The sequence below is a fragment of the Rattus norvegicus genome, chromosome 19 (genome assembly GCF_021556685.1).
Source record: "Rattus norvegicus strain SHRSP/BbbUtx chromosome 19, alternate assembly SHRSP_T2T, whole genome shotgun sequence".
Classification (NCBI taxonomy): domain Eukaryota; kingdom Metazoa; phylum Chordata; class Mammalia; order Rodentia; family Muridae; genus Rattus; species Rattus norvegicus.
Window position 1 is genome coordinate 24,493,395 of NC_141552.1, and position 25,612 is coordinate 24,519,006.

General features: G+C 42.6%; 2 protein-coding genes across 3 annotated transcripts in view; both read left to right on the forward strand.

Annotated features, from left to right (window-relative positions):
• The window catches only part of LOC147999200 (disks large homolog 5-like), a 202,808-nt gene extending 177,420 nt beyond the window's left edge, over window positions 1-25,388 (forward strand). Inside the window, exons 1-6 of one of the 2 annotated variants that reach the window (XM_087596465.1) lie at window positions 21,385-21,574; window positions 22,608-22,767; window positions 23,233-23,376; window positions 24,009-24,178; window positions 24,889-24,994; window positions 25,118-25,388. In XM_087596465.1, the coding sequence (XP_087452591.1) occupies window positions 21,568-21,574; window positions 22,608-22,767; window positions 23,233-23,376; window positions 24,009-24,178; window positions 24,889-24,953 (546 nt within the window). In that variant the 5' untranslated portion in view covers window positions 21,385-21,567 and the 3' untranslated portion in view covers window positions 24,954-24,994; window positions 25,118-25,388. Of the gene's footprint in view, window positions 1-21,384; window positions 21,575-22,607; window positions 22,768-23,232; window positions 23,377-24,008; window positions 24,179-24,888; window positions 24,995-25,117 lie in introns of those variants that run through there. The other variant, XM_087596466.1, reaches the window with a different exon arrangement.
• Window positions 1,462-6,721, forward strand: LOC147999207 (uncharacterized). The gene is made up of 6 exons (XM_087596302.1): window positions 1,462-1,633; window positions 2,650-2,809; window positions 3,996-4,139; window positions 4,772-4,938; window positions 5,660-5,765; window positions 5,889-6,721. Exons 1-5 carry the CDS (start codon window positions 1,507-1,509, stop codon window positions 5,722-5,724), a joined length of 663 nt encoding a protein of 220 aa, XP_087452428.1. The 5' UTR covers window positions 1,462-1,506; the 3' UTR covers window positions 5,725-5,765; window positions 5,889-6,721.
• Window positions 25,389-25,612: the final 224 nt, after the last annotated feature.

Sequence of the window (25,612 nt, forward strand, 5' to 3'; positions counted from 1 at the left end):
GTATCCCATGTTGCCCTCTCCCTGGCTGGCCAGGTTCACTTTGAGCTCAGATAAACCTCCTTCCACTTTCCAATAGATAGGCTTACAAGAGTGGCTTCCAAGGACTGTGAGGACAGCATTAGCCTTTGACAGTTGAGGTGTGTAATCCACAACTATAGTTTTAGCCACGTTTTCCCATGTCTACCAGCTATTTCAGATTGTTGCTGTTCTATGCCTGACAATCAAGGACACAGAAAAATAACCTGATAGAGAGCAAGGACATGGTGATCACATCCTTACCTCTTCTGTACGTTCTGGATGAGGTTTGTTAAAATTCCAATATTGCAAAAAGCTTTATATAGGGACATCACATCAAGGGTCACTGTGCACTGTTCTATCTAAAATGTCTAATCAGAACTGACCACCAGATAACACTTCCTGCAGTCCTCATATGAGAAGCTTTGGATTTTGTTTTGACTTTTCCTTTTCTCTGTCTTTCTTATTTTTTGCTATATGGGTTGAGAGAAAGATAGTTAGGGCCATGAATTTGCCCCCAAAATTTGAACTATGGATGTGATCAATCAATGTTAGTGTGTGCATTCTATAAAGTATTCATTTTTCACTATGATAGATGCTTTTGTGTTTGGTGTGGTGGCCATTTTCCAGTGTACAGGTGCTGGGACCTTGCTCTATCCACTTAATGATGTTTATAGCCTCATTTTAGACCTTTCTGTGCACCCCCTATATCTCTTGACTATTTTATTTTTCTGATAGAAGCTCATGGTATATCTTACTCAGGCCTGTGAGCAGTGCTCCTTTGGCGACATTGGTGCAGAGAGGAGAACCCCACAAGCAGCATGAGGTTCCGTTCACTGGTGGCTCCAATATTGCACTTTCCTCTGCCAACTGGTCTCCACACTTTTCCTAGCACCATAAAGATTTCAACTCTTTCTCCTAAGGAATATTCTGGCAATTGTCGATTGTTAAGCACATGACTTCATGAGTGTTCCCCTAACACACACCCATGTTGTAACCTACATGCAGACTATTTCTTGATGTGATTTAAAGCACCCGTACATAATGAGACAGAAGAAATTTTGACTGCATATTCAAGCTGGTATGAAATCTCAGGAAGTTTTAATGGCTAACATTGGTGAATGAGGATAATTTGAGTTAGGATGAGACATTTTGGGGCAAGATATAGGAGGAAACATTCATTTAGATGCATAGGAATTACTAAGGTTTTTTTATAATCAAGCCTTGAAGAAAATTTGGCTTTGGAAGCAGGAGATGCTCAGTGACTCTGCCCCAGGAAAGTCTCTTGGAAAGGGCACCTCAGCTTATGCTCAGTACAGGGAGAACATTAGCAGGGAGGCAAAGTCTGCTCCCCATGACATCTGCTGTCCCTTCTTGGACATTCTATTGTCTCCTAGAGAGTTCTGGCATCCTCTGTGATGTCACCAGACATCAGTGACAACCAGTGCCCTAGTTTCTCTCAGTCTGAGTCTGGCAGTTACAAGCTAAGACATGTTTTCCCGTCTTCGCAAGTGTTTTGGGAGGGGGAATGTCGATTGTGGACAGACTAGAGTGAAGGAATCTGGCCTTTCGTCTCAAAGTAATGATGGACAAAGACAGCACTTCTGGGGAATGTTTAGTAAGTTCTGGGCAGTATATTTTGAGCTCCCTGTCAGGGGGGCTGGAGGCTTAAGCTGACCTTTCTAGCAATGGGCCACAACAACTGGAGCATCTGAAAAGGAATTGAATTTCCATGAATATCACAATTCCTGAAAGTCAAGGATTTCAGAACTTTAGATTCTCTATCCCCACTGGGAGGATATGGTTAGGCCAATGCTATTACACTGTGAACTTCTGGCCTTTACTTTTCAGTTCATTTGGTATGTTACATTGATATAAAAACACCATCAGGAGTCATGGAGGGTCCACCTTTTCTGAGTTTAGACAGGGCAGCAATGTACTTCACTATCATTGCTTCTTTAAATACAGTGGATATCTGACAGTAGGAACAGGGAGAAAATTGTGCTCCAGGCAATAACCTTATGTTCTTAGACCTTCTCTGATTTCTTCTAATTGCAGGGTCATCCTTAGCTTTATATATTAGAGGTTGTGTGTTACAAACATTTTTCTAAAATACCAAAACTATTTGGAATATGTGGACCAAGATTCAGCCTGTAACCCATTGGCACTTCAGGGGTTTGGTATTTCAAATAGGGGAATTGATAAGTCTGTTGACCATGTCCTCCCTGGAAATGCATTTAATCCAAAGATATTGGCCTAGAGTATCAGGGTAGGACATCTGAGTGTCTCCAGTCACTCAAGTCCTGTGGATGGTGAATTTATCATCTGAGTTCTGAAGCCACAGGGGTGAGGGTCCTGAAATAAAGCTGTACCCTGTTCAGTTAATGATAATCCTGGAGAAGCCATCTCCGTAGTACATGTAAGCACCTGATGTCCGGCATAAGGAACACCTGGCTGCTTACATCTCTTGGTCTCTATAGAGTAGTGGGAGAACTGAGATCCACTGAGGATAGACCAATCGCCTAGCAGTGACACTGGGTTCCAGGCTTGTTCTCCTGTTTAGGCCTAACTGTGGTCTATGTACACACTATGCATTCTCCCCATGCAGGTTCACTTGTGTTCTTCTACCTACAGACGCTGGGAGAGAAACATCTTCCCCTGAAACTGCCCCAAGCGAGAAGCAGGTCAAGAAGGAAAAGGAGAGGCTGATTAAAGAGCTGCAGCTCATTACCGAGGAGAGAAATGACCTGAGAGATCGCCTGAGGTTTCTGACAGAGAGATCCAAAAACAACAGGTATGAATCGCTCCAAACACTCTTGTTTCATTCCTGGGTCTGCAAGGTCACCTTCATCTTATCCTATTAAGGTTTTGGGTTCTAGAAAGCTGTGCATCCCTAACCACCCTGTGCTAAACCTCACCTCCCATATAGAGGAGATTCAGAACCTTGACCCTTCCTGAGGAGAGAGATGGACAATGGACTCATCTGCTTCCATTTATTGAAAAGCAGAACTTGTGGTCTGAATGAAGAATTCGGGGATAAAGTCAGGGAGAGTGAGTGTCTAGTGTGCATTTGCAAAGCCCTTGACAGCTGGTGGCTGTGCAAGATTGTAATTGCAGTGAGTTTATGGTGAGTCTCTGTACTTGCTAGGCAGGGACTGAGTGCTGGAAGATCCAGGCAGCAGCCTGAGGGGCCTGGTCCCAAACAGTTCATCTCAATGCTTGACTAGAAGTTGTCAGGCTCAGGCCTGTTTGTTATTGTCTGTGTGTCTGTGGGAGCCCCTCAGACACAGCAATGGTGCATGCATTTCTCCTGGTTCTCACAGTGCTCTCTGTTTCCATATTTGCTTTTCTCTTTCTCTGACTCTGTTTACATTTCTCTTTTTTTTGTGGGTGTGTCTCAGTCTGTGAGTCTGTGTGTGCATACATCCAAATGCATATGCACAACTGTTATATGTTTATATTTCCCTCCACACCTGGAATATAGGAGTCTATGTCTTGGCCTGAGTATTTACCTGTGACACTTTCATGGTGATGTGAATGCTTTGTTCTGGGAGCCCCACGGTCAACAGCACAGTTCTTTGCTTATGTGGCCACGTTTGCCTGTATATTTGTATTCGTTGTGCAGATTATAATTTTGGGTTGATATATGGTCTGTTATCAGGACAGGAAAAAGGAAATCACAGGATTCTGGGTGCGTTGGGGGTGGGGGAGCATGGAGAGGTGTGGCCTAGGCTCTTGATAGCTCAACTGGCTGGACTGCAGATTTCCTCTTGATTGAATAAAGGGAGCCAGGGAACCCTCCATCTGGATGCCGAGATTCTGGTGTGCTGGACGCAGAAAAACATGTTTCTGAAGCTGAAGAATGTCCAATATGTAGAATTCAGAAGGTGTCCTTCCAGGACTGGTGTAGTACAGGACCCACCCTGAGTTCATATCTTCCTAAATGCTGATGTTCATTGTATTCTATCATTTGGGGCCAGGCCACACTTCAGGCCAAATCCATATTATGAAGACCTGGAGAGAATGGAGGAGGTGGTCATGTCAATTCTGCACAACTTAGAGATGGAGAACACTGAGATCCATGAGAACAACCATAAGCTGAAGAAGGAGATTACCTTCTCTAGGTAAGTCCTGGTCAGAAAGGCTGTCACCTGTGGAATGGCCATTTCTGATTTCTTTGTTCTGGATTGGACGGTCTTCAGTTCTGGTTCTATCTCTTGTGCTGTTTACACATCAGTGTTCCAGGGTCATTAGGACTCAGTTTTCAGTTCCATAAAAGACTGTTACTCATCCCAGGACTGTCTAGGCATCTGCAGAAGGCTCTAGATAGAACAGCACTGATTGAAGTCAGCAGAACGTTATTAGTCTGACCTGGGCCTCTGGGGTCATACCAGGTTTTACAACACTCAGTGCGTGGACCACAGGGTTAGCATGACCTTCTCTTGGTTCTACTGACCTCTTTTGCGGGTGTTTGCCAACTACTAATTGATGTTGCCCCATGCATTGGGCTTTCATGGATAGTTGTAGATCCATGTTCTTTTTGAGAGATGTGGACACTAATTGGTGCTCGGGCCAAGCAAACAATTTATTCTTCCCTGAATTAACTCTTTGTGGTTTGTGCAGCAGCATTATGTGTATCGAGATGTATTTTATTAAGTCTTCATGGGTATCTGGGACCTGGTAGAGTTAGTGGGACTTGGGAGTAGGAATGGGAGAAAGGGGCAGCATGATCTTACTCTGCAGACTGTATTTCCAGAAACCTGCTCAGCCAGCTCCTGATGGAGAACACATGCAGGAAGAAGTTGGTCCCACTGAAGCAGGGGAGCAAGGAGGGACATCTTGAGTGTGCACTGAACCAGAAATATTTGGTTGACTTAAGCAAGAAAGATAAAGACCAGCAACGTCCAGACCCAGCATCATCTGGTAGGGACAAACAGCTGTGTTAGCTTAACAATATCTGATAAAATTTGCCAATTTGATACATCTTTGCTTCCTCCTACCTCCTTTCTAATTTACAATCACAACCAGCCAACCACCTCATGTAATGGAATTGTTCAATGCTCTGCCTATGCACAAATATTCTGGGAAGGTAAACACTTTTCAGAAATGGAATTATATTGCAAGTATATTTTGCTGCTCTTTTTGAAGCTGCAGTCTAGAAATGGTGACAGATGAATAACATACCTCATTATTGCATATCCATGTGATAGATTGGATCCTATGCAGAGCTTTGAACAAGTTCGTGGTTCTTTGCCAAATGACACTCTGTGTTAATGTGACTTCTTGTGTAGGAAGCATCTTTCCGGGATAAGAACCAAGTGCAAATGTCAAATTAGTACTTGTCATTGACTTTAACCTTGGTGACATATGGACATCTCCTTTCTTCCGGCAACCCAATGAGGTCTCTTCCCTGTGCCCTGTTCTTGGTTTGCACTGGTATAAGTCTGGGTCCCATATTGTCAGCCCACATTACAGTGAGGCTTGCCGGGGATTTTGCCCTACCTGCAGAGTTAGCAACAATGATATCAGTTAAAAGGTCCATGTCGACTGTCCAATAGAACTGAGGTGGTAGAAGGCAGCATTCTGACAGCTGGCTAGCATTTCCCCACCAAATCAGTGTCTTAAAACTGTGTTCCTCTCCCAGGTCTCAGAAAGTGCAAGAGAGCTGGAATTGGACACACCCCAGTAAGAGAGCTTCCTGAAGAATGAGTTGCTTTCTCAGGAGTCCCTGATGACAAACATCCTGAATGGTAACAATATTTTTTGGATGAATATTCTTCCTCAGAGTTAATTTGTCATTTCTTAGAGACCCTAAATTTATATAACACTAAGCCAGCCTGACTGATTGATGTCTTACTCACTTTCTTCTTCAGAAAACACAACTTGAGAGACAGCTTGGGGGACCGCCTTTCATTATGTGTGCTAGAGGAGAAACACCAATACGTCTGTGCTTCTACATGTTCGTTAAGAATATGCTTATGTTTAGAAATTTTTTTGTTATGATTTTAATTGAAGTTTTCTTTTTGTTGTTTCATATTTATGTGTTCTTGTTACTATTTTTCACTTTCAAATATTTTTAAATATTTTTATTCATTTTAATCCTGTTGTGTTGTAAATTATTTTGTTATTCCACATGAGGTGCTGTATTAGGTGGACAAGATCACCTATGATTAAATAGAGAGATCTCAGGAGATGTGTGTTCACAGGGAACTTACTGAGCTTGCCTGCTCAACGTGTTAGGTTGCCAGGCATCCCTTCAGAGCTCTGGTGTTCTGGACAGCTTCATCACCCGCCTGCTGGCGGTATGAGGACATCATCTGGGAGAAATTGTGCAGATGACTGAAGCAGAAGTCCGAGGGCTGTGTATCACGTCTCGTGAAATCGTTCTTAGCCAGCCAACAGCTGTGAACACAGGTTTCTTTTGGAGAGCAGGCCTGTGCAGGCCCAGAACCTAGGTGGGATAATTCAAGCTACCCTTTTTCCATGGCCAATCTCAGATCATATTCAGAAAGTATTTCTTGGGCTAAAGAGATGGCTTAGTGGTTAAGAGCACTGACAGCTCTTCCAGAGGTCCTGAGTTCAAATCCCAGCAACCACATGGTGGCTCACAACCATCTGTAATGAGATATGATGCCCTCTTCTGGTCTGTCTGAAGACAGTCACGGTGTACTTGTATACTATAAATAAATAAATAAATAAATCTTTAAAAAAAAAGAGTATTTCTTCCAGGTGATGGATTTCCAATTTATGGAATTGAACTAACTTACTGATGGTGGAAGTGACACAGAGAGTTAAAGTACAGAAGGAATAATCCAGAATGTCCACCAACAGTTGCTGTCACACCAGGGCTCTTAGAGAGCTCAGCTGTTAGAGAAGCAAGGTAGTCTTTAGTCATTCTCAAGCTTAGGTCTTCTAGTCATTATAAGGTGACCATGACACAAAAAGAGTCACCTATATCAAAATAGAGAATAGTAACTAGATTCACACCACACTATCACATTACTACTGTATTTGAGGTTCTCAGTTAATATCTAAGAACCTGGAAGAGGCCTGGGTCTTGCTACACATACTCATAATTTATGTCCCCATTGTCAGTTGAGATTCTTCATGCAGCCTGGGTCAAGGAGGTCATCCCACAAAGCACAAAACACCCATCTCAGATAAACATGTATGGTTTATTGAATGCAAAACATCCATGAATTTCAGGACACAATTAAATGTTGAAACCTAAGGATAATAAATAGAGAAGAGAATTAAGATTTCTAGTTCATAGGACCAGTAAACACCTTCAACAAATCATAGCAGCAAACTTCCATAAGGTAAAGAAAGAAAAGGCCATAAAGGTACAACAAGCCTACAGAACATCAAACTACTTGTACCAGAAAAATTCCTCCATTCACATAATAATTAAAACGCTAAATGCACAGATCAAGAAAGAACATTAAAAGGGGTAAGGTATAAATATCTAGTAACAAATAAATTCAGACATATCTGAATTACACCAGACTCCTCAACAGAGATTCTAAAAGTCAGAAAATCTTGGGCAGATGTAATGCAGACACAGGCTCCTATATCCAGCATAATCCTCAATCACCATAAAAGGAGGAACCAGGATATTTCATGACAAAACCAAATTTAAAGAATTCTTTTCTGTAGGAAAGCACAACAGAGGCTAATAGGAGGAAAACTCCAAGACAATGAACTAAACTATACCCAAGAAAAACCAAGAAATTAATCTTCTCTCAATAATTTAAAAAAAGAGAAGCACACAAACATAATTTCACCTATAACCAGAAAAAGAAGAGAATGCAGCAATCATTGGCTTTAATATCTGAACAGATCTTCTTTCCCTAATCCCTAAGCTCCCAGGGGCCAAACTGCCAGCCAAAGTGTATGCAAGGATGCTCTATGGTTCAGGTGAGGCTTGTTGCCCACCAAATGGAGATCCTAGAGGTGTGAGGTGGGAATGGATATGTGTGGGTGGGGAAGCACTGTCACATAGGCAAAGCTGAGCAGAAAAGGGATGTAAGGTTTGATGAGGGGAGTCTGGAAAGCAGGACAACAGTTGAAATGTAAATAAATAAAATAACCATTTAATAAAAAATAGCCAAAAATAAAATAACAAGTAAAAAGGTAAATGAAAATTAAACCAAACCAAACAAACAAACAAACAACACCCCTGTAGTGTATTGGCCTAATGCTGCTTGTATTTTAATGCTAATTTGTAGAACTCAAGACTGGTTAACCCCAAATAACTGACCCTGCTCCCAGTTAACTGTGATTATAATGAAGCCAACAGCCAACAGCTGCACAGCAGAGAGATGGGGGAGGTCAGCTTTGAGGGCTTTGCTAGAGAGGATCATGAGGAGGGAAGAAGGAAGAAGAAGCTGCCAGAGAATAAAGGAAGAACGTGTGTGATGGAGAGGAGGGAGGAAGAGGACAGCATCCATGGTTAAGGGGGAGGAGCGCCTGGTCCTGAGGGCTGTCCAAGGGGAACAAAGAGCAGCCAAGATACTACACAGTCAGTAAGAGTTAGCGTTATTGTTTGGAAAGTAGATCTGGTCCATGGAGGTCAGGCAGCTGCACAGCTACTGTGCTGACTAATGCACACTAAAAATAAATTTAACACAATATGAGTAACCAGTAAGACAGCTCTTTAGCGGATCCTAAAAGGAATACTTTAGTTTGAAGGGAAGGACAAAACACCAGAGAACACAGGGGATAAATTAATAAAACTAGGAAAGTTAATCAAAGAAGACTGTGAAAACCACAAAAATTAACAAAATGACAAAATTTAATACATAGGTTTAAATAATAATTACATATCACTAAACTCAATATCTAGGGTGGTGGGGCATGAATTCTGCCATGGTCTGAACTCAAAAAGGTGGGGTTGGGAGAAACATGTCTGGTTAAATAGTCCACCCACATTGTGTCAATGTGATTTAATCTAAGGACAAAGAAGTGGAGTTTCTCTCACGGCTTTCTTCTAACCCCTTGAAAGGATCACTGGGGTGTGGCCTCAGTACTTCATACTTCTTGCTAGGTCAGTGAAACTCAGGGAAGCTTGAGATTGTCATACAACAGTATTAGGCTAGATATACTGAGTAGATGATACTAAGTTGTTCAGATGGTGATATCCATTTGCATGTGTTCTTAATGTGGACCTAAGGAAAGAGAGATCAAGGTCCTTAGAATAGAAGGAACATTCCCAGTCCTTTTCTACCATTCCAGACTGAAAGGCTGGTAGGGAGAAAGTGGTAAATAATAAAGAATTAATAGATGATGCTTTGAATGAAGGGTTGGTTTTTGTGCTGGTTTAAGAGATGGTCTCAAGTATCCCATGTTGCCCTCTCCCTGGCTGGCCAGGTTCACTTTGAGCTCAGATAAACCTGCTTCCACTTTCCAATAGATAGTCTTACAAGAGGGGCCTCCGAGGACTGTGAGGACAGCATTAGGCATTGACAGTTGAGGTGTGCAACCCACAACTATAGTTTTAGCCACTTTGTTCCATGTCTACCAGCTATTTCAGATTGTTGCTGTTCTATGCCTGACAATCACGGACACAGAAAAATAACCTGATAGAGAGCAAGGACATGGTGATCACATCCTTGCCTCTGCTGTATGTTCTGGATGAGGTTTGTTAAAATTCCAATATTGCAAAAAGCTTTATATAGGGGCCATCACATTAAGGGTCACTATGCACTGTTTCATCTAAAATGGCCTAATCAGAACTGACCGCCAGACAACACTTCCTGCGAAGTTCCTATGAGAAGCTTAAGTTTTTTGTGTTTTTTCTTCTTCCTTCCTTCCTTCCTTCCTTTCTTTCTTTCTTTCTTTCTTTCTTTCTTTCTTTCTTTCTTTCTCTCTTTCTTTCTTTCTTTCTTTATAGGTTTAGAGGAATGTATTTTGGGCCACGGATCTGCCCCTAGTATCTTAGCTATGGATGCGATCAATCAGTGTTAGTGTATGCATTCAATAAAATGTCCATTTTTGACTAAGGTAGATGCTTCTGTGTTTTGTGGGGTGACCCATTGTCAATGTGTAGTGAGTTGGGGCCCTGGGTATGGTCGCATACCCCAGGACACAGGGGATGCAGAGCAAAGGCAGAAGAAACTGCACGCAGTTGCAAGCTTTATTAATCCTTATTAAGCTAAGAATATGCATTACTACAATTTTCATTGTGTCAAGATACCATAAGATCATTATTCCCAGGATACCAGGAACAATGAGGGAAGATTAAACAAAGAAAGACGAATAAACGAAAGCTTCTTCTAAAAATATTCATATAACAAATCACCTTTCTTATTATAATCAAAATATACTCACCATTACCAAGAGAGCGTTAGAACCACTTCCACAGAAATGGGACACAGCAGAACATAATTTAAGGCAAGTGAGAAAAACATTTTCTTCTCCAGGGCGGCATTCCAGCCCCTACTTGAATCTGTCACCAGGCCTTTCTTGACCCTGCCTGGGAGCTGCATCTCTATGTCTTAACAATTCCTTCTTTTTTCTTTTGTTTTAAAGTAACACTTTACATAACATAGCTAAAGGTCCTTGTAGGGGTTTAGTCATGTAAAAATAAAGCAACATAATACATAATGTACATAAGATTATGGCAAAACTACCTCCTCCCAAGCTATGGAAAATCCTTTGAAGCCAAGCCTTGGGATCTAATCCTGTCAATTGATCAGCCAATAATTTCGCTATTTCCATAGGGGTAGTATCTTCTAGCTGTTTACCAAAAGACATTCGAACATCATATTTCAAGGCATTAATTACTTTTGAAGCACTTTCATTACCCTCTAAATAGGCTTGAATTAACTTCCAATCATGTTCTGTGTCATTATCCATATATTTACTAACAGAAAAGTAGTAGGATTTCATCATGATAAGCAATATAAGCCCGATAACTGGCATTGGCCGCAGCAGAAGAAACCATGAGTAAAACACACATTGCTAAGAATAAGTGCTCAGCAGTACAGGACTTTCCTGAAGGGGACAAAATTATTCCTTTCAGTGCTTAATCGCTTCACCTTACCCCATATAGGTAATAGGGTTGTCACTACACGGATCCTTATCCATTGTTGTTTGTGGACACTAAGAGAAGCCAGGGCCTCAGTAATGGAGGACACCTCCTCATCTCCTGAGAACATCCATCAGGAGAAAATGTAGCTGGTTTAACTGGATTTGAGGGTAGGGAGCAGTTCTTATTATTCTGTGCTTGGATCCATCTCCCAGGTAACCAGAATAGTCTCCCATCCTGTAATGAGACAAAACCCTCTCCCCTATATACAATGATGTCCCTTCCTGCCATTCAGTATCCCGGGCAATTTTTATCCATACTGTCTGTTCCATGCCTTCTGGGGGGAAGTTCAACAAAGTGTCTATCGGCTCTTGATATAACTTCACCTTGTGGTAAATTAAGAAAATTAATAACGTATAATGCTTGTGCCAATATAGCTCTGGGACTGGTCTGCAAACTCCATTCAGGTTGCATAAGGCCATCTCTTTTCCCCCTTTGTAATTTTATAATTTGTCATTTCAGGGTATGGTGAATCCTTTCAACAAAAGCTTGTCCTTGTGTATTGTGTTCTGTACCAGTAATATGTACAATATGATATCGTTGACAAAATTGTTTATATTGATAAGAAATATATGTTGGTCCATTATCAATTTTAATTTTAGAGGGCAGTCCCATAACAGCAAAAGTTTCCAATAGATGCTGTATAACATGAGCAGTGCGTACTCCTGGCAATGGTGTAGCCCACACAAATTTTGAAAAATTATCTATGCTTACATCTATATGTGAAAGGCGACCAAACTCAGAAATATGGGTTCCATCCATCTGCCACGATGTATTAAGTTGCATTCTTCTGGGATTAATTTCAGATGGAACACATTTTATACGTGAAGACTGACACATAGGCAATTAGCAATAATTCGTTTGGCTTGAGAATAGGGAAGCTTATATTTAATATGTAAATATCCTGTATTGGCATGATTATGACTGTGTTCTTCTGGGGTAGCAAATGCCACTAATTGATCTACCATAGGATTGCCAAGTGTTAAAGATTCTGGAAATTTTGAATGTGATCTAGTATGTGTAATGAATATTCTAGAGTTTCATAATAACAATAGTCCTTTAATATGTGAGAATAACATTTAATGTAGGCTTAGATGTAGAAACAACAGCAGTCGCAATATTCTGTACTACTCCTACAACATAAGCAGACTCAGCTATAATATTTTTACATCATGAGTAAAATCCTGGAATACATTAATTACCGCTAATAATTCATTTTGTTGTACTGACCCAAAAGAAGATTCTTGTCCCCAAAATTAATCTTTGGTCCAATAAGCCATCTTGGTGTTAGAGCCATCTGTAAACACAGTAAAGGCTGATGGTAATGGATCAACAGAAATTAGTGTATTTATCAAATTTTTTTTTGTTTTTTAAAGCAATCCCACAATTTACTATGGGGAGGATGAAATTCAATATTTCCAGTGTAAGAAATCATGGCTAATTGAAAAACCTCAGACATCTGCATTAAATATTCCCCTTTATCTTTGCTTAATGGGAAAACAATAGCAGCACAATCATATCCCCACAGAGTAACAGGTCTTTGTATGCCTTGCTGAATAATTAAAGAAATTTGTTCCTCATTATTTGTTAATGTTTGGTTAAAGTTTTATTTAATATAAACCCATTCTAAAGGCAACTCATCCTGAGCGAAAGCGCCTGTATGATATTCAAGAGTATTTAAACATATAATTTAATAACTCTATCTGGATCAATACGTGCCAAATATGCATCTTTCCATTTTCAGAAAAGATACCCTTGCATGCCTTCATATAAGCATTAATATCCCCAGCCTCCTTTATAGGTAATAATGCTCTCCTGTACTCTTCATTAGCATTTTCAAAAGCAAGCATTTGCAGCAGTTGTCCTCCAGCTTCCTCTCCTACCATTGTTCTTTCCAATGTTAATTTTAATATACATAAAAACTTAATATATGGTTCATAGAAAGCTACTACCTTTTTCAACCAACCAGTATCATCCTTTATAATAAGTCGGTTGGGCCACACCTTGAATCGATGCTGGCCTAATTATAGGAAAAGAAAAGGCAGGTGAATTCGTCATTATCATCGTGTGAATCTAATGGTCAACATGCCATCCTCGGGAAAGGACTTAGAAAAACCTGCTTCAGGCAATGGTGCAGAGGGCAAAACTTTTACTTTCGTTTTGTCTTAATGAAGCTGTAGCTTCTTGTTCTCTATTCGTTATTACCCTGTCTGCATTCATGGCCTTGAACACAGTAAAAATTACAGCTCAAAGAGACCAGAAATTGGAATCTTTTTGCCCTGCCTGACAGCCTTTTTCACCTTAACTTTCACTTTGACCCAGATATCAGAATCCCTGGAACCCTCGTCAGGGAACCATGGAGTTTACTCTTGCTGTCTCTAAACACTTTTCTAAACCAGACTGATAGACATGAATTCCCTGCACTCTTAAAGATGCTTAAGCATAGCGAGATGAAGAGAAGATTTATCTTGTCCCATTTCCTTGTAATAAATTGTACTTACCTTATCTGACTGTCCAGACTTACCTTCAGGGACCCTGTTCCAGTGCCATAGGTCGACGTCTAGGGTGTTGGGAGCCCTGCGTCCGGTCGCATTCCTTTCTGTGTTTCCCGATGCTCAGTGGTCATGCCACTCCAGCATGCTTTGAAGTGAACCAGTCCGCCGACACCACCACCACCACCACCACCACTACCACAACCACCACCACCACCACTACTACCACCAATTTGGTTTTGTAAATAAAGTTTTATTGACATCGCCATACTCAGCATTTACATCCTGTTCAGTGCTGCTTCTGGCTGCAGCTGCAGGGCTTAGGAGCCACAGAGCCCTTTAGGCTCCCAGAGCTGAGAGCATTGACCTTTGCCTTGTTTGTGAAAGAGGTGACTGACCCCTGTGCTCGAGGTGGCCTTTCCGTGCCCTTTAACCCATAGCATAGGTCTCTGTGCCATCCTCTCCCTTTGCTGTGGTGTGCACTTCCTGGTACATTTCCGTTAGCTCTTGACATTTCCAGAGCATTGGGTCTTGCAAATTGAATTTGCATGGCACCAGGAATAGACCTGATAGCAGGGTGTGGGACACTCCCTATGGGGACCCTGCCCAGGGGCATAAGCTTACTTTTCCAGTCAACTCCCTGAACAGTGAGCCTTTGTGGGACAAGGTACTTCACGACATGACTTGACCTCTCTGCAGTGCACCCAATCCCTGCTTGGCTCAGATGTCCCCCAGAGAGGTTGTGTGAGTGTCCCCAGTAGAGGCAGCACTCTGTGTGGTGGCATTGACATGGCATCCAGGAAAGTCAAAACCAGAGGGACATGTTGGGCAGTTGGAAGCAGATGTCTGCGTCCATGGGGAGAAGGATGGACTAGACACTCCTACAGGGGGTGAGCTGAGAAGCACTTCCTTGGCTTTTTCACAACCATACATCCTGCATGTCATGCTGTGTACCCATGCTGAGCTGAAGCCCCAGGCTTTGAGTCTCCCACAGCTGCTGTGTCCTGGGTCCAGGGTAGGATGAAGCAGACTTCAGCAGGAGAAAGGTGAAAACCCTGGTTGCAGGGTGGGATGGCACAGTCATAACACTCCTGCACATGAGGCCCCTGACTTAGAGCCATATAGCACCTGTGACAAGCCAGCTCTGGTGACACTCATCTGCAATGCCAGGCCATGGGGGGTAGAGGCAGTAGGATCAGTTGTTTAATTATCCTTGGCTACACGGCAAGTTCGAGGCCAGCCTGGGCAACTTTGTCTATGAAAATAAGACAAAACAAGGTCTTGACTCTGAGCATCACTGCCTGTACCTGGCATGGTTGCCCCACCCCAGGTAAGAAACCCCTCTGTCCAGAGGCCATAACTGCAGGAGACCCCTGGCCAAGTGTCTATACAGCGCCCTGTTTGACTGGACTGTGCTGAGGACCAACCACGCTCTCCTCAACAGGAAGGACATGGGAGAGGCTGTTACTGTGAGATTCCGGGCCCTGAGAAGGCCAATAATAAACCCTGTCCTTGGGAAAGCCATGGAGACTAGGAACCCAGGGGATCTCTGCAAACACCAGGGCTGGCAGAGGACTCTGATCCTCTACAGCAGCTGCTCTCAATCTGTGGGTTCTACATCAGAGCTCCTGCACACCAGACATTTACATTACAGTTCCTCACAGTAACAAAGTTACACTCATGAAGTAGCTCTCCAATAAGTTTATGTTGGGATGACAACGACATGAGGAACTGAAATAAAGAGTCACAGTGTTAGGAACGGTAAGAACCGCCATTCTATAGGAACCCAGGCATCTGCACTCGGTGTCTGGAAGTGTGGTAGGCTAGACTTCACCCTCAACGATGCCAGCATGTGGGCACCAAGCCTAGGTTCCACCCCAATGCTTACTGGATATGTGCAGGCCTGGTTCCATCAAGAAGTAATAAAGGAACCCTTGGCAAAAAAACACTGGGTACCAAACTGGTCAGGAAAACACACCCCCTCTTCTGCAACTCCTCTCAGGAGGGCTAGTCTTTCCAGGAGGCCCCGGCTATAACCAAACCTTGTCTCCCAGTGCTTGCCCATTGGTGTCTTGGCCATATTCAGATTTGAGGACTTTGAACAGAATAGCTTCCAGCAGATTTGCATCAATGAATCCAACAAGCAGTTGCAGTCCTACTTCACCCAGCACACCTTCAAGCTGGAGCAGGTGAGAGTGGACACCTATTCGCCAGCCCAGCCCAGCCATCACCCTGAATGTGAGCTGTGTCCCTCAGTATCAGCGGGATGGGGCCTGGGCACCATAGGTTCCCCAGGACCTAAAGCTATGTCCTTGAACTCAGTGCCATGCTCAGCCCTTCCAGCCTCTTTCAACCCTTCTGGAAGCTCAACTGCTCCTGCAGCAAGGCAGCAGTGTGCACATTCTGTCACGTCATTTGTGTGTGTCTACAGGAGGTCAGAGCCTGTCTCCTCTGTTCCTTTCTTTTGCTGTATTTGCCTTTCTGAGGAGGCAGCACCCACAGGTATGGGAGGCAGCCACATGCATATTCTGCAGCCATGTCTGATTCCTCTGAGGCTCAGTCCCACTTACACACCTACCCTCCAACCTCCCCACTCCATGTCACCCCTGGGGCTCTGTAAACCTTCCTGCTTTCTGTCTTTATATAATTGGTGACACTGCAGCCCTCAGTGGTGTCATACAGTGTTAGTTTGTCTTTGCACTGCCTGGAGGTCTGACTTAGGAGAATGGCTACCATTCTCATTCCTGTTCAAGGGTCAGAATCTGAATCCTATGTAAGGCTGAATAATATTCCAGCACATGGCTGTGCCATGTTGAATTTACACAGTCACCTATGGATCTTATATTTTGACTTGTAAACACACACATATAAGACTCAAGTGACACCCAAGTGGGGAATTGCTGGAGTCCTCCATGGCTTTCTGAACTGTCTGAGAGACCGAGACCATCCTGTCCACAGTGTATAGGGCACCATCTACTCATAGCTCACACAGCATGAGAAGATTAGGGAGGGTTAACCTGGCTTCTCTGTCTCCTACTTTCTGCCACACTAGCCCTAGCATCTTTCTGTATTGCAGTGAATGTTTAGAACCCAGGAGGATTCCAGCTTCCTTGCTCAAATATAGCAAGTTCCTCCTTGCCTGCTTTGAGACTGAGTCTCATGCAGCCCAGGCTGGCTTTGATCTCACCATTAGTTAAGATGGCCATGAACTCCTGGTTCTCATGCCTCAGACGTCTCTGAGTGCTGGGTGACAGGTATGCACCACTCTCAAGTCCTGCCACTGGGACAAGAGTGAGCAGAGCCAGCTCTGAAGCACACACTTTGCTGGTGTCAGTGATGACTGACTTATGTTTCCTGTCTTCCTTGCCCATGGCCCTTCACCTTGGTGCATGCCATCCTTCCTCCCTGTGACTCATGGGGGACACCAAGCCTGAGGATGTCAGGAAGAAGTTTACTTACTTCACTGGGTTGGAGGCTGTTAGGTTCCTGCGTCAGTAGGTGAGATTCAAGCTAGAAGGTTTGTGGCATGAGAAACTGGAACAGAGCTGGAATGGCAGGAACAATCGTCGCCTGGCTCTGAGAAGACCAGGTGGGCAGAAACTCATCGTTGGGCAGGTAGTGAGCTCAAGACCAGGCTGGGCATTGCTCAGCGCATGTGAACAGGTGTGCTTACATGGACATGTGTTTCCCCCACATGGTCACCACTTATCCAGGCACGGTGAATACTCCAAGGAGCTTTTTATGTTTTAACATTGTGTGTGTTTGTGTGTCCATACATACATATACACATACATTCATACATATACACGAATACACGTACATGAAAACACATGCATATACATGACTATATACATTCATGCTCACACACACATATATACACACCTACATGCATACACACATACACACACACATACACACACATACACACATACACACATACATGCATACACACATACACATATACATACACACATACACACACATACAATACATATACACACATACAAATACACCTATACACACATATAGACAGACATATACATATACACGTATACACATACATGCATACACACATTCATATCCACACGTACATACAGACATATACATATATACTCACATACATGTAAGCACATGAGTGGAAGCCAGAGGACAGCTTGGCCCTTGGTTCTCTCCTTTTTACCACGTGGGTCCTGGGGATTGAGTCAAGCTCATCAGACTTGACAGCAAGCCCCTTTAACTGTAGAGCCCTCTCATTGGCTGCCAGTTGCCTCTTTCCACAAATTCTATCTATGGTGGGATGTTTAGAGTTGTTATTCTCATGATTCCTTCAGCAATAGCGCAGACATCATTTACACTGCATTAGGAGTTATAATTCATGTAGATGTCAGGAGAGCTGGAGGCGTGGATCAAGAAGAGAGCCCACTTTCAATGTCATTATGTGGTATTGCCTTAGGCCCTTTTATACACTCCCCTGGCTTTGTCTGAGTATATGTTTGAGGTCTCTCTATGACTGTGCAAAGAAGTAAGAGATAGGGCTGGGCCACAAAATAGGGAAGTACTTGTTCATCCAAAAACAAAAACAAAAAACAAGCAAACAAACAAACAAAAATAGATCTAGGGTTAAATATTTGTGCTAGTACTGAACTACACAGCCAGAAGGTATTTTTCTAAGTAAATAACACAATATTGGGGATGACAATATGATCAAATATCCTACAACATAAGTTTGCAATGTTACCTACATTTTATAAATCAAGTCTGACCACCGTTTTGGTTGTTTCCAATCCTGTCTGAGTGCATCATCATGGGAATCCCAAGGAAAATCAGAAATGGGTTCTTGAAGCTGTTGCACAGGGCCAGTATAGACAAAATACCACAGAGGAAACCTTGATTCTTATCTCAAGGGATCATTCACCATCCCTCTTGTCACTTAACTTATGACAAGACGTCACCTTTCCTAAACTTAGCCTTTTTCCCAAGTGCTGCAGAAGGGAAGACCTGGTGTCAAGGGGTCTGGATTCAAACCACAGGACACTGAATTCATTTAAATAGGTGTAGTTTATTAATGCACACACCAATACAGTTCAACCAGAGCAACAGCTCAGAACTGGGTACTGGACATTGCTAGGCCCCGCTCATTGCAAAATCCACATGGGCTCATGCACAAGTGCTAGAAATGCTTCGGTCTATGGGCCCTAACTCAGGCCATTTTACACATAATTTTTCCTATTTTCCTTGAATCTATTGGGTCCTATGTGAAGAATACACTTGGGGAACTTGTTAAGATTAACAAACCTCATAACATACAGAACATAACAGGGTATGTGACCAGCACCACACAGTTCAACGTCAGAGTTTTTTGTTCTTTGTTAGTGTTTTTCTTGGCATCCATGATGTGGAGGCGTATTACAGAACAATAGGAAAGAGCTGGCTGCTGTGTAACAAATTCACTGCTATTAAGGTAGGTATGGGGGCAAGACCTGAGCAGTAGCCCTTAAGATGGGAAGGAGATGATGTGTTTGGTAACTGAAAGGAGCTGCCTCAGCTGTGTTTCTCTGCCTGCTCAGTGCCCATTCAACATCACTCTGTCCCTGAAGAGGAACTCAAGGTCTGCCCCCTGCTGCCTGTGAGCCAGGAAGAGGCACAGAAAGGCAAGGCCACAGCACTGGTTTCCAATCCCTCAGTAATGCTGGATTTCCAATAATGTACTTGTATACACAAATACAGTGTGGTAAGTTGCAATAGATACTAATCATTTCTCACAGAGGGCAGCAGTTGATTGACTACAACTAATTTTATTAAAAAAAAGAAACCTGGCTCTTGTAGAAATATACAAAGAAATATCTAGGATGGTGGGGGATGAATTCTGCCATGGACTGAACTCGTGGAAGTGGGGTTGGGAGAAAGATGCATGGTTAAATAGCCCACCAGGTTCACATTGTGTCAACTTGATTTAATCTAAGGACAAAGAAGTGGAGTATCTCTGATGGCTTTCTTCTAGTCCCTTTAAAGCATCACTGGGGTTTGAACTCAGAACTTCACACTTCTTGATGGGGCAACTACACTCAAGGAAGCTTAAGATTTTCATAGACACAGTATTATGCTACATATACAGAGTAGATAATACTAAGATGTTCAGATGGTGATGTCCATTTGTATGCACTCTTAATGTGGACCTAAAAAAAGACAGATCAAGGTCCTTAAAATAGAAAGATCAGTTCCAGTTGTTTTCTACCATTCCAAACAGAACGATTGGTAGGGAGAGAATGGTAAATAATCGAGAATTCGTAGATGATGCTTTGAATGAAGTGTGGATTTCTGTGCTGGTTTAAAACAGGGTCTCAAGTATCACATGTTGCCCTCTACCTGGCTGGCCAGGATCACTTTGAGCTCAGATAAACCTCCTTTCACTTTGCAATAAATAGGCTTAAAAGAGTGGCCTCCACGGACTGTGCAGACAGCATTAGCCTTTCACAGTTGAGGTGTATAACTCACAACTATAGTTTTAGCCATGTTTTTCCATGTCTACCAGCTATTTCAGATTGTTGCTGTTATATGCCTGACAATCAAGGATGCAGAAAAATAACCTGATACAGATAAGGACATAGTGATCACATGGTGCCTCTTCCGTACGTTCTGGTTGAGGTTTGTTAAAATTCCAATATTGCAAAAAGCTTTATATAGGGCCCATCACATTAAGGGTCACTATGCATTGCTCTATCTAAAATGGCCTAATCGGAACTGACTCCCATATAACACTTCCTGCAATCCTCATATGAGAAGCTTGAGCTTTTAGTTTTAACTTTTTCTTTTCTCGTTCTTTCTTATTTTTTGCTATAAAAGTTGAGACAAAGATATTTAAGGCCATGAATTTGCCCCCAAAATTTGAACTACGGATGTGATCAATCAGTGTTAGTGGGTGCATTCTATAAAGTATTCATTTTTTACTATGATAGATGCTTTTGTGTTTGGTGTGGTGGCCATTTCCCAGTGTACAGGTACTGGGACCTTGCTCTATCCACTTAATGATGTTTATAGCCTCATTTTAGACGTTTCTGTGCCACCCTCTATATCTCTTGTGTATTTTATTTTTCTGATAAAACTCATGGTATATCTTACTCAGGCCTGTGAGCAGTGCTCCTTTGGCGACATTGGTGCAAAGAGCAGAACCCCACAAGCAGCATGAGGTTCCCTTCACTGGAGTCTCCAATATTGCATTTTCCTCTGCCAACTGGTCTCCACACTTTTCCTAGCACCATAAAGACTTCAACTCTTTCTCCTAAGGAATTTTCTGGCAATTGTCGATTGCTAAGCACATGACTTCATGAGTGTTCCCCTAACACACACGCATTTTGTAACCTACCATGCAGACTATTTCTTGATGTGATTTAAAGCACCTGTACATAATGAGACAGGAGAACTTTTGACTGCATATTCAAGCTGGTGTGAAATCTCAGGAAGTTTTAATGGCTAACATTGGTGAATGAGGACAATTTGAGTTGGGATGAGACATTTTGGGGCAAGATATGGAAGGAATCATTCATTTAGATGCATAGGAATTACTAAGGTTTTTTATAATCAAGCCTTGAGGAAAATTTGGCTTTGGAAGCAGGAGATGCTCAGTGGCTCTGCCCCAGGAAAGTCTCCTGGAAAGGGCATCTCAGCTTATGCTCAGTACAGGGAGAACATTAGCAGGAGGCAAAGTCTGCTCCCCATGACATCTGCTGTCCCTTCTTGGACATTCTATTGTCTCCTAGAGAGTTCTGGCATCCTCTGTGATGTCACCAGACATCAGTGACAACCAGTGCCCTAGTTTCTCTCAGTCTGAGTCTGGCGGTTACAAGCTAAGACATTTTTTCCCTTCTTCGCAAGCTTTTTGGGAGGGGGAACGTCGATTCTGGAGAGACTAGAGTGAAGGAGTCTGGCCTTTTGTCTCAAAGTAATGATGGACAAAGACAGCACTTCTGGGGAATGTGGAGTAAGTTCTGGGCAGTGTATTTTGAGCTTCCTGTCAGGGGGGCTGCAGGCTTAAGCTGACCTTTCTAGCAATGGGCCACAACAACTGGAGCATCTGAAAAGGAATTGAATTTCCATGAATATCACAATTCCTGAAAGTCAAGGATTTCAGACCTTTAGTTTCCCCATCCCCAATGGGAGGATATGGTAAGGCCAATGCTATTATACTGTGAACTTCTGGTCTTTACTTTTCAGTTCATTTGTTCTGTTACATTGATATAATAACACTATCAGTAGTCATGGAGGGTCCACCTTTTCTGAGTTTAGACAGGGCAGCAATGTATTTCACTATCATTGCTTCTTTAAATACAGTGGGTATCTGACAGTAGTAACAGGGAGAGATTGTGCTCCAGGCAATAACCTTATGTTCTTAGACCTTCTCTGATTTCTTCTAACTGTGAGGGTCATCGTTTGCTTTATATATTAGAGGTTATATGTTACAAAAATTTTTCTACAATACCAAAACTATTTTGAACGTGTAGACCAAGATTCAGCCTGTAACCTATTCACAGTTCTGGGGCATTTGGTATTTCACATAGGGACACTGATAAGTCTGTTGAACATATCCTCCCTGGAAATGCGTTTTAAATCCAAAGTTGTTGGCTTAGAGTATCAGAGTAGGACATCTGAGTGTCTCCAATCACTCAAGTTTTGTGGATGGTGAATTTATCATCTGAGTTCTGAAGCCACAGGGGTGAGGGTCCTGAAACCAACCTGTACCCTGTTCAGCTGATAATAATCCTGGAGAAGCCATCTCCATGATACATGTAAGCACGTGATGTCCGGCATAGGGAACACCTGGCTGCTAACGTCTCTTGGTCTCTATAGAGTAGTGGGAGAACTGAGATCCCCTGAGGAGGTCTCTTAAGCATAGACCAATCGCCTAGCAGTGACACTGGGTTCCTGGCTTGTTTTCCTGTTTAGGCCTCACTGAGGTCTACGAACACTCTATGCATTCTCCCCATGCAGGTTCACTTGTGTTGTTCTACCTACAGACGCTGGGAGAGAAACATCATCCCCTGACACTGACCTAAGCAAGAATCAGGCCATGAAGGAAAAGGAGAGGCTGATTAAAGAGCTGCAGCTCATTACGGAGGAGAGAAATGACCTGAGAGATCGCCTGAGGTTTCTGACAGAGAGATCCATGAAGAACAGGTATGAATCGCTCCAAACACTCTTGTTTCATTCCTGGGTCTGCAAGGTCACCTTCTTATCCTATTAAGGTTTTGGGTTCTAGAAAGCTGTGCCTCCCTAACCACCCTGTGCTAAACCTCACCTCCCGTATAGTGGAGATTCAGAACCTGACCCTTCCTGAGAAGTGAGATTGAAAATGGACTCATCTGCTTCCATTTATTTAAAAGCAGAACTTGTGGTCTGAATGAAGAATTCAGGGATAAAGTCAGGGAGAGTGAGTGCCCAGTGTGCATTTGCAAAGCCCTTGACAGCTGGTGGCTTTGCAAGATTGTAATTGCAGTGAGTTTATGGTGAGTCTCTGTACTTGCTAGGCAGGGGACTGAGTGCTGGAAGATCCAGGCAGCAGCCTGGGGTAATATAGGACCCACCCTGAGTTCGTGTATTCCTAAATGCCGATGTTCATTGTATTCTATCATTTCGGGCCAGGCCACACTTCAGGCCAAATCCATATTATGAAGACCTGGAGAGAATGGAGGAGGCGGTCATGTCAATTCTGCACAACTTAGAGATGGAGAACACTGAGGTCCATGAGAACAACCATAAGCTGAAGAAGGAGATTACCTTCTCTAGGTAAGTCCTGGTCAGAAAGGCTATCACTTGTGGAATGGCCATTTCTGACTTTCTTTGTTCTGGATTGGACGGTCTTCAGCTCTGGTTCTATCTCTTGTGCTATTTACCCATCAGTGTTCCAGGGTCATTAGGACTCAGTTTTCAGTTCCATAAAAGACTGTTCCTCATCCCAGGATTGTCTAGGCATCTTCAGAAGGCTCTTGAGACAACAGTACTGATTGAAGTCAGCAGAAGGTTATTAGGCTGCCCTGGACCTATGGTGTCACACCAGGTTTTACAAAACTCAGTGGGTGGACCACATGGTTAGCATGACCTTCTCTTGGTTCTACTGACCTCTTTTGAGGGTGTTGGCCCACTACTAATTGATGTTGCCCCCATGCATTGGGCTTTCATGGATAGTTGTAGATCCATGTTCTTTCTCAGAGGTGTGGACACTAATTGGTGTCAAGCCAAGCAAACAATTTATTCTTCCCCGAATTAACTCTTTATGGTTTGTGCAGCAGCCTTATATGTATCAAGATGCATTTTATTAAGTCTTCATGGGTATGTGGGACCTGGTAGAGTTAGTGGGACTTGGGAGTAGGAATGGGAGAAAGGGCCAGCATGATCTTACTATGCAGATGTATTTCCAGAAACCTGCTCAGCCAGCTCCTGGTGGAGAACACATGTAGGAAGAAGTTGGTCCCACCGAAGCAGGGGAGCAAGGGGGTACATCTTGATTGTGCACTGAACCAGAAATATTTGGTTGACTTCAACAAGAAAGATAAAGATAAAGATCAATGGCCAGAACCAGCATTATCAGGTAGGGACTGTTAGCTTAACAATATCTGATAAAATTTGCCAATTTGATACATCTTTGCTTCTCTTACCACCTTTCTAATTTACACTCACAACCAGCCAACCACCTCATGTAATGGAATTGTTCATTGCTCTGCCTATGCACAAGTATTCTGGGAATGTAACCACTTTTCAGAAACTGAATTATTGTGCAAGCATATTTTGCTGCTCTTTTTGAAGCTGCATTATAGAAATGGTGACAGATCAATAACATATCACATTATTGCATATCCATGTGATAGATTGGATCCTATGTAGAGTTTTGAACAATTTCTTGGTTCTTTGACAAATGACACTCTGTGGTCATGTGACCTCTTGTGTAGGAAGCACCTTTGGGATAAGAACCAAGTGCAAATGTCAAATTAGTACTTGTCATTGGCTTTAACCTTGGTGACATATGGACGTCTCCTTTCTTCCTGCAACCTGATGAGGTGTCTTGCCATTGCCCTGTTCTCGGTTTGCACTGGTATAAGTCTGGGTCCCATATTGGCAGCCCACATTACTGTGAGGCTCTCTGGAGATTTTGCCCTGCCCACAGAGTTAGCAACAATGATATCACTTAAAATGTCCATGTCGACTGTCCAATAGAACTGAGGTGGTAGAAGGCAGCATTCTGACAGCTGGCTTGCATTTCCCCACCAAATCAGTATCTGAAAAACTGCCTTCCTCTCCCAGGTCTCAGAAAGTGCAAGAGAGCTGGAATTGGACACACAGCAGTAAGAGAGCTTCCTGAAGAATAAGTTGCTTTCTCAGGAGTCCCTGATGACCAACATCCTGAATGGTAACAACATTTTTTGGATGAGTATTCATCCTCTGAGTTAATTTGTCATTTCTTAGAGACCCTAAATTTATATACCACTAAGCCAGCCTGACTGATTGAGGTCTTACTAACTTTCTTCTTCAGAAAACAGCACTTGAGAGACAACTTGGGGGACCGCCTTTCATTATGTGTGCTAGAGGAGAAACAGCAATACGTCTGTGCTTCTAAATGTTCGTTAAGAATATGCTTTTAGAAATATTTTTGTTATGATTTTAATTGAAGTTTTCTTTTTGTTGTTTCATATTTATATGTTCTTGTTACTATTTTTACTTTCAAATATTTTTAAATATTTTTATTCATTTTAATCCTGTTTTGTTGTAAAAATGTATTTGTTATGAATAAAAATTGAATTCTATCTCTTGACTCTTAAGACCATCATTCTTACTCAAGGGTTCTGAAACCTCCTGTGGACTTAGAACTGACAGCTACAGATGGATCTCTGCATGTTCCATGGATCCTGGGCTAATAAGTGAATTCAAAGTCACCAAGGGGTACTCAGTGTGACAGTGTCTTTTGTGTGGAGAATGTGGCTGTTCCTCGGACACACACTTTATGATGTAATCACTGACACACTTTACC